Genomic DNA, 9,815 nt, shown 5'->3' with positions numbered 1-9,815 from the left:
CAGGCATGGACTGGCCATAGGGCATACCGGGCAATGCCCGGTGGGCCGACGCATATATTTGGGCCGAGGCTGTCATAATTTAATAATAATGAAATAATAAAATATTTATTTAGCGTACGGCTGCAACGGTAGCGAATCGCGGCCCATTGGTTGACTGCCTTAATGGACATTGGGCTAGTCCAATGAAATCTCAGGCCCCTCCCTGTTTCCCTCCCGGCCTCATCTCCCTCTTGACTGGAGTTCGAGAGAAATTGAGACCGTCCGTATGAAAATGTACAAAGACAAACCACAAAAGCGCAAGGGGGGCGCAGAGAAGTTGCGAGTTAAAAGGCAAAAGCCTAAAGGTGGATGCAGCAAAAATTTGCTAAAATTACAGAAATGTTTGCCACCACAAGTTGATAGCAGCAGTGCAGAAGCAGCAACGAGTGCACAGGCCTCAGAGAGGCACACGCGAGTGTGCAAAAGAGTAGTTACACAGAGGAAGGAGTAGCTATTCAAATTGATTCGGAGGAGGAGGAAGAGGTGAGAGACGTGACCCAGCAGAGACAGATTGAGGAGGTGGTCAGAATAGCTACTACTGTGAGTCAGGTAAGAAGTAGCCGAAATGTTGGCTGAACTTTTTGGGAGCACAACGAACAATTAAAAGTTTGAAATCTGCGACTGCTGCTTCCCCTTGCTTCTTCTACTATGTAGGATTCAGCACCCAGTTAAGCAAAACAAAGTTTTATAGTGTGAGCGCGTCTTTTTGTGTGGTTTGTGTGTACCCCTCTCGCATGCATTTGAATTGCGATACCCATCAAATTAACGAGTTGTCGGCTTAAGAACGCCATCAACCTTCTGAAATCACGATTGGTCGAAATTGTTGTCAATCTTGACGCAGTGCAACAAGCAAACTATCAAATGTATTTGCGCAGACAAGCAGACACAGGCTACACACAGACATGCAGTCAGACGCATGGAATGAAACAGGAATGGTGATAGCCCATGGATTTAACAATGAAAATGTTTTGGGATGTACTAGCCTATACATCTTCACTAAATAGTATCAAGGTGAATTGTTGGCTAAAACTGTGCAAATGCTCAACATAGGAAATTACAGCAGGTTTTATTTAGTGAAGCATTTAATAGCATATGAGTTTTGTGCACAACCTCATCCTTGCTGGTTTAGAGGTCACTCTAGTGTGTGTGTGTGTGTGTGTGTGAGTGTATAATAATTCATATATTTTTTAGCAAGGGTAGGCTACTCGCTTCCATGCAGGCTACTCCGGTTTACTTAAATATTTTTTTACAAACAAAACAGTGTGCACATACAGTATGTTTTATCGTGTAAATTATCATGGTGGGCCACTATGGCCAAAAATGCCCGGGCCGTTTTTTGGTCCCAGTCCAGCCCTGAACACGGCATTCTGTGAGGCTGAGGCACCAGACAAATGGTGCGTACAGGCCATTTGGGAATATCAGGAACCGTCCCCGTGATTACGTTGGTTTTACGACTTTGCTGCGAAATAAGTGACAAACATGGCATCAATAAAAGTTAAAATATAACAATGCGCTCAATAAACAACTACGTGTTTTAAATACAGCGCAAGACTTTTGTGAAAGAAGGATGCAGACTTCATGTGACAAAAAAAGGAAATTCACGAGTTCACATTAAAATTGTTAAGTCCACATGGACTACAAATTAACTACAATGTGACTGACAAGCCAACAATCGGACAACTTCGTTAGCAGTTCAGCAGACAGAATTTCATCTGTTGAGTAACCTCTTTTAAGATGCTCCTCAACATGATAGTCAAATTCCTTCTTCACACATGGACTCTTAATCAAATAGCCTATTATGGCATGACTATCCATGGCCTAATATTGTCAAAATGGGACTCAAAATTGTTCTCATTATTGTGTTAATGTGTGGCTTTTTTGTTTCTTAAAGTGGCAGAAACCAGCTTCCATAACTTTAAGGTACAGTGAAAAAAATGTATCTGTCAATTGAACAAGTAATGATGACCATGTGGGCATGCGCACACGCACGCACACACACACACACACACACACACTTTTGGATATGATGAGCCTTTTATTTATTTATTTATTTTTATTGTTTTTTAACTATGGCTGCAAGGTAGGCAACCTCTTAAACTGTGTGTGTGTGTGTGTGTGTGTGTGTGTGTGTGTGTGTGTTTGTATGTGATCCGTACTGTACTTGCTGCACAACAAATTGCCCCATTGGGGGACAAATAAAGTTACTTACTTACACACCCAAGTTGATAAAAAAAATCATGCAAACATTTTTCTTCTTTTGAATAACAACTGCATTTTATTGCCTTTACATACATCCAACATCTTATATGCAAATCAGCTACAGGAAGCATTTACATATCCGTAAGAGGAAACCACAAACAGGGTTCTCAAAAATTAGGATTCATTTTCTTTACATATGATACATTTTTTTGCACACATGTTAATAAATATCAATAAAATCTGTCAAACATTTCACACACCATCTAAAAACTAACCATGAACTTGTGTAACGATCTCTTTCGTTCACTGTTAAGTGAATTACACAGTTATCTGTTTTTATTTATTCGTTCATTTACTTACAGGATAAACCTCTGGGTGCCCAACTATACAGCAAAATGGTGACCAAGCTGACATTTACAGTTTGGCAAAAATAACAAAGATGAAAAGGCTGTTCGTAAGCTCAGTGACGCGATGATGTAACTACTTTTAAGAAGTGCTGAGAGAGCATTCAACTTGCTCCCAATTAGTGGCATGTGAATCTGTGTTGTAAAATAAAAGAAAGGAAAAAAAATATAAATAATTTGTATTTTTTTCTTGGAAAACAAAACTATTTTTTTCACAAATGAAAGTGGTAAACACTAGGAGGAATAAAGATGTGAAGCAAGAACTTTCAGAAGTGTTAATTAAAAGGCATTGGACTCTCCCAAAGCTCAGAAGACCGTAAACACATCTCCCAGCGGCTTGTGCAGTCCCCTCTGCTACATCTAGAGGGAGCTGCTTTGGCAGCTGACTCCAGATAAGAACCTGCTTTGCTCGGATGCATTCCCAGAAAGCACCAACTGTGAACCACTACGTATAAATTACCCAAACAGGGATGATAATGTTGAATGTTCTCCCTCTATTACGATGGTAATTTCTGGAAATGCAAGAGGGATATATCTGCTAGCGAAAAGGGCCAGGTCTTTCACGATGTCAGTTGTTGTCTACCCTGTTCAGTGATCCGTATCGGGTACATTCCACTGACAATGGAAACTACTGTCTAGAGAATGACAGACCGTTTTCTGGACGATACAAAGACCACAAGCTTTTGAGGACTCGGCTCTCTTACATCAAAGTGATTTTGTTGAAAGTATTTCATCAACAGCTTTGTCAATGATTGTTCGTCCTCTCTATATCCCCAACATCCAGATAGCACAATGCTTACAGTTGCATGATACTTGAAGGATTTTGTGTATGTCTGTTTTGATGAAATGTCTCGACTGATTGTAAACACACGAGAAAAGGTAAAAACATGATAAAAAGTAAGCTAAGAGCGGTATTGAAAAGCCATAGCATGATGGTATTCCTTAAAACCCTATTTTCACTACTCAATAAAAGCCAGTAGACAGGCAACCTGAAGCCTGACACTTTTTCAATGTTGATATTATGTGATCCTATCTGTGAGAAGCCACAAAGACTGAGAGACTAAGTGAGTGCACACACACACACACACACACACACACACACACACACACACACACACACACACACACAGGCTTTAAACCTCCGTGATTCTGATACATGATGGCTTACAGATGGTTTTCCGAGCACCATTTGATTTACCGATGCTACAGAGAAAACGTCAGCAGAGAAAGGCAAGAGTCTCGGGGTCCATTCATCAGTTCTTTTGAGCGCACGGCTGACACTGGTGGAAGAAGACATATCGGTGAGTTTGAGCAGTCTGTAGTGCTGTGTCCTGAGGAACTCTCCTGGACCCCCTGAAAGAACGTCAGTGATGATGGGCATAAACCAGAGGAGAAGGGAGAGTGTGTCGGTCAAGAGACGGCCCCTGTTGTCAGTCAGCAGCCATAGCAACAGAGATGCCACTACCGGGTGATTCCAGAGGTGATGGTTCTGAATAGATCTGTAACAGGACATTCTAAAATGCAATCTGGTTCAGTGTTTTGTTAACACACACGCACACACACACACACACACACACACACACACACGCACACAAAAACATATCATTCCATGGCCTTCAGCAGGACTCATGTTTCCCTTTCCTTGTCTCACAAATAATAAAAAAAAAGAAAAAGAAATAAAACAGTTAAAAGGGATCAAAAACCAGCAGAGGCAAAACTTCAAATGTCCTCTGTCTGTGTAGAGTTTGTTTTCGGAGTGGCAGGGCTCCCAGTAGATGTTCCCATGGGCGAGGGGGAGTGGCAGATGGGGAGAGAGCCTGAAGAGGGCTCGGGTCCAGGCCTGCTCCGCTCGGCTCGGCTCGGCTCTGCTCAGCTTAGCACAGGCCAGGGAGCCAGGGCTTTGTAAACATCGTCAACTCTCCACTCCCAGAGCAGCCCTGAAGCGAGAAAGAGCAGGCCTCCTGCAGAGACACACTCTACACTCGCTTCCTGATACATCCAGGGACCCAAGGCCTGGTCCTCATAGAACTTTTTCTTTTTTTTGGCAGTCAGGCCTTCACTGTCATGTGGCTGCCACATGGTATGTATGTGTGTGTGCGTGTGTGTGTGTGTGTGTGTGTGTGTGTGTGTGTGTGAGAGAGAGAGAAATAGAGAGATAGAAATAAGTGAGATATGCAGGTTGCCGTCACTCAGGCCCAGTTGAGGTTGAAGCCCCTGGACAGCATGACGGACTCCAGGTCCTTGTCCTCCTCTTTCTCCCGAAGCCTCTGCTCCTCCAGGAGGGCCACCAGGGAGTCACGCTGCTCCACCACCTCCAGCATCTCGTTCAGGATGCGCTTCTCCTCCGCCAATTCCTCCTCCGCCTTCATGTGGTCTGAGGGAGAGAGGGAAGGAGAGAGAGATGGAATGAGAGGAGGAGTGACAGAGAGAGAGAGGAGTGATAGAGAAAGAGATGAAATGAGAGGAGGAGTGAGAGAGAGAGAAAGAGATGGAATGAGAGGAGGCGTCAGAGAGAGAGATAGAATGAGAGGAGTGAGATGAGAGAGAGATGGAATGAGAGGTGGCGTGACAGAGACATAAAAAGAAACAGTGAAAAAGAGAAAAAATAGACTGAATCAGATTTTCCAAACTGACAGAAATAATTACACTGAGGGACAGCAGGTTCTGTTCTGACTGGGTGGTAAGAAAAACAAATCACTCGTTAAATGGGGGATTTCTGCACACAGGCCTTCACTAATGATGGAACACCTCGCAGTTGGCACCAAGTTCAAGAGGGGGTATAAATGTTTATCTGTCATCAAAACAAACTCCTATGATATCGCAAACACACAAAAAAAATCCCTTTCCCCCCCTTACCATCCACTGCCACACAAAATGTTTTGTCCCCCCCTTACCATCCACTGCCATTCTCTCCCTGAGCTCCTGCTGCAGGCGACTTTGGCGATCCTCGAGCTCCAGCTCTCGAGCGCTGCACACAAACAGGGACATTTGAGTAAAAATGTGTATCGGAATATAACTAGGGACATTTGAGTAACAGTGTGTATCGGAATAAAACTAGGGACAATTTGAGTAAAAGTGTGTATTGGAATATAACTAAGGACATTTGAGTAAAAGTGTGTATCGGAATCTAACTAGGGACATTTGAGGAAAAGTGTGTATCAGAATATAACTAGGTACATTTGAGTAACAGTGTGTATTGGAATAAAACTAGGGACATTTTGCGTTAAAGTGTGTATCAGAATAAAACTAGGGACACTTGAGTAAAAATGTGTATCAGGGATAAAATTAGGGACATTTGAGTAAAAGTGTGTATAGGAATAGAACTAGGGACATTTGAGTAAAAGAGTATATCTGGATAGAACTCTGGGACAAGTTAAAGTTTGCATCTAGGTGACATTTGAGAAAATGTGTGTCCTCATTGTTTACACTGTGTGATTACGATATATGATCAAAAGATGACTTTTTAAATGTTTTAGTAACTTTACCAGGGGTGCCAATCATTCCAGAGGGCACTGTAAATCAAAATACCTTTTCTTTGTGTATCAGCACTTGACCTTTTATATCTTCATATCATTATTTATTTATGAGTGAGTTTTTGTAGACGATCAATATTAATGAAGCACCTTGTCAGCACTTAGAAATGAAATTACAGATTGCAATTCATGTCTTTTTATTGGATTATCATATTCAAGAAACCTTCAATTTGTCCTTAGCATACCAGCAAGCTTTTGTTAGAGCCAACTATGCTATTGTTTGGTGACTGCAAGGACTTTGCATTTTAGTCTTTCAGGCAGTTAGCAAACTAGTTTTAAACTAGAACATTTTATTGCTGCTTTTATGTATTCAAACATTCATATTCATACAAAATAATTCAATTTTAAAGGAAGTAGATCAACATTAAATGAGAGGTGTGTATATAAATGTGTGTGTGTGTGTGTGCGTGTGTGTATAAACATCCATCAACATGATCAATTCGCGGTCCATAAAAAGTGATGGTAAATAAGGATGCCAAACAAGTACTCACAAGATCATGAGCTCGCTCTCGTATCGCACCAGAGCGTTCTTCTCCTGCACCAGTTTGAACCACTCTTGCATGAGTTTGGGATCGTCCTTTTTGCCCATTCCTGGGGAGAGGCAGAGCAATGCGGGACAGAGATCAGAGGAGGGCACGCGGAGAGAGCGGGCGAAGTGACAACAGACACCCAACACAGGCAATGCAATGACAGCCAAGCCAGGATGTCGGTCTGGGGATGGGACGAAGGGTGAGGGGGGGGTGAGACAGGGAGGAATGGGTAGGGCAGTTGAGAATCGGGCACGACTGCCAACCGCAGGGATTGGCTATCCCCTGAAACCCACAGAAGATGGCGTGGAGATCTGGTGCAATATATATATATAAATATATTTTTGTTTACACCCCTCTCAGTTTTTTGGTGTTTTGAGGGGCACGGGGAGAGTAGGGGGGGAGGGGGGGGGGGACAACCAGTGTTGCAGTGTGTCAGGCTTTCCACTCAATCTGCACTTGGGAACTGTCTGATTCTATCTCCTCCTGCTGTGGCAGGAGAGCAGCAGCCGTCAGGACTCAGAAGGGTGCGAGACCTTCTCTCAGCGTGAGTGGAGGCAACTGTTTACGCATGGCATCCCTGTCTCCACTGGGAGGCCAATTACGACAAACACTCGCCTCCACTCCCAAGCTGTCCCCCGCTGCAAACTCCTACCTGCTGCACCCCAGAACAGTAGCAAACATAGACCCCACTGGGACGCCACCCCTGCTACTGTTTTGGTCGCTCGGCTGAAATTGCTGCTCAAATGAGAACATTCTGGAATAAATCAAGCCATTTGCCGTTCACAAAGCTTGTGCTGTGGTTCTGAGGATGTCCTGTTGGGCAAAATGTTGCTTTGGATCATGCACGCCAGGAGGGTCTGACCTGCAGAGTATTAGGAACTCACAGACTGTCTACACTTCTACACAGCTCTTGCAGAGCCTGGTAGGGTTCATGCTGATTGGGTTTCGGTGGTTTGCAACACAGTCCCCCTTTATTTTTTTATAAGAGACGTCAGACACGCAAAAGGAGCCAAGCAGAGGCAATGACACATTGGGGAGGCAAAACCTTGATGCTGCATGACATACTTAGCTGAGAGAGTGGAGGCTCTTGCAAAACGAAAAGGAAAAACACAGTACACACATAAATCGAATGGCTGTGCTCTCGGTGGCTGGATTTTGCTGTTTTAACAGAGAGAGAGAGAGAGGAGGCAGAGAGAGGGGGACAGGGAGAAAGAGAGAAATAGAAACAGAGAGGACAGCAAAGACAGAGGAGGAAAGAAATTAGGGAAAGGGAGAGTGACAGAGAGAGAGAGAGTAAGTGTGAGACAGTGAGAGAGAGATAGCGAGAGAGAGTGTGAGTGTGAGACAGAGAGAGACAGAGAGAGAGAGAGAGAGGAGGGGTTTGAGACAGGCAGACAGACAAGGTGACGTGGAGGAGACAGATGGAGAAAACGATAGAACGGGTTGGGTAGCTAACTTATCCAGCACTGCTCTCTCAGCCTTCTCCATCACCCTCAGCACACATGCTACCCGAGGAATACAAGAGAAAAGAACCAGTTAGCACACCACAAACACACACACACACACACACACACACACACACACACACACACACAAAACACACACACTCCAGAAACATCTTCAAGCAGTTTAGGACACAAGTGCGCCACAACAGGAAAATTAGGTATGGTTTGGAATTGACTTTTAACAATGTTTGGCCATGTATGAGTGTGTGTAGTGTACGTATGTGTGTGTGTGTGTGTGTGTGTGTGTGACTGATGTAAAAAAAATGACATGATGGTAACAAGTGGTAGAAACAACACAGTTTGCAGACGCCTGACATCTGTTAGCCAAACCAAGTCTGTCTGCATCACTCACAAACACAACACACAGTTATTTAGTAACGGCACACTGTCGAATCTCCTCATGCTATCAGCCACACCCCAGATGTCCCCCCCCCCAACCCGCCAGCCCGCCACCCCTCGCCCCGGCCCACTCTCTACCGCCACCGGGTCAGACGATTAGAAGGACCCGGCGGGTACCGGGAGATGAGGGCGGGGCCTAAAGACTTTTACAGCTGGAGGAAAACATGCAGCAGATTAGCACACACACACTTGGGCAGACACGTCTCCCTCTTTCTCCTAACACACACACACACACACACACACACACACACACACACAGCTGGAGCACATTTGGGACTCCATCTAAAGGACATATGTGGCCAAGGCTTCAGAGGGGATGCCAGGTATTTATGCTGCTAATGTTCAAAACCTACAGCCACAGGCTCTCAACTGGATCTTAAACTACACCTTAATAAGTAATAATAATAGTAAATAGTAATAGCAGGAGACAGGTTGAGTATGCTTACAGTATGTAGTCTCTGTTCATGAACTCAATGGAAATAATGAAGTTACTTAGCTAAGAAAAGTCTAAAAGCTTAACTTAAACATAATAGAATAGTACTATAATTGAGGCGTCTAGATATGTTTGTGTATGCATGTGTGTGTATGTGTGTGTGTGTGTGTGTGTGAGTGTGAGTGTGGTTGTGTGCTTAAATACTGAATTATAAATATATGTCTAAGAACACACACGGTGGGGAACAAACACAGGCAGCAGAACCAGGACGGGGAGGAGCACTGCTCGGCAGATCCGCAGAGTCGCCGTGGCAACCCTGTCGGCGGCGGCGTGGTTACGGTTACCGCGGTGACGCCGGAGCGGGGAGGTTACGTTACCTGCAGGGGAACAGCAGGGGCAGAAGGAGAGGGGTCTTCGCCGAGGGGTCCCGACATAGGGCTCAACTTCCACAAGACAAGGGGGAGGTGGAGAACGAAGGAGCGAGGAGGAGTAGAGGAGGAAGAAGACCAAGACAACGAGAAGGGGAAGAGGAAGAGGAGGAGGAGGAAGAGGAGGGGTGAGGGAGGGAGGGATGGGTGAGAAATGTGGAAGAGAAAAACAGTGAGGAGAAAAATCAAAAACTACCAGAAAGGGAGGGGGAAAAACGCAAAAGCACCTGGAGGGGGAGGAAGGAAAGATCAGCTATGCAACAAAAGAAAGAGACAGAGTGAGAGAGAGAGAGAGTGATAGAGAGACGTTGACAGAGAGGATGAGAATTACAGAGAAACAACCAA

At 44.5% G+C, this 9,815-nt stretch overlaps 1 protein-coding gene across 1 annotated transcript in view; it reads right to left on the bottom strand.

Moving 5' to 3' along the window:
- Positions 1–2,297: 2,297 nt before the first annotated feature.
- The window catches only part of mical3a (microtubule associated monooxygenase, calponin and LIM domain containing 3a), a 61,621-nt gene continuing 54,103 nt past the window's right edge, over positions 2,298–9,815 (bottom strand). Inside the window, exons 33-36 of the mRNA XM_062546498.1 lie at positions 9,420–9,485; positions 6,667–6,766; positions 5,537–5,610; positions 2,298–5,016 (exon numbers count right to left, since the gene is read on the bottom strand). Of these exons, the coding sequence (XP_062402482.1) occupies positions 4,832–5,016; positions 5,537–5,610; positions 6,667–6,766; positions 9,420–9,485 (425 nt within the window). The 3' untranslated portion in view covers positions 2,298–4,831. The remainder of the gene's footprint in view (positions 5,017–5,536; positions 5,611–6,666; positions 6,767–9,419; positions 9,486–9,815) is intronic.

This window comes from Sardina pilchardus, chromosome 10 (genome assembly GCF_963854185.1).
Source record: "Sardina pilchardus chromosome 10, fSarPil1.1, whole genome shotgun sequence".
Classification (NCBI taxonomy): domain Eukaryota; kingdom Metazoa; phylum Chordata; class Actinopteri; order Clupeiformes; family Clupeidae; genus Sardina; species Sardina pilchardus.
The sequence above is the reverse complement of the archived record's forward strand: the minus strand, read 5'-3'. Positions and strand labels throughout refer to the sequence as shown.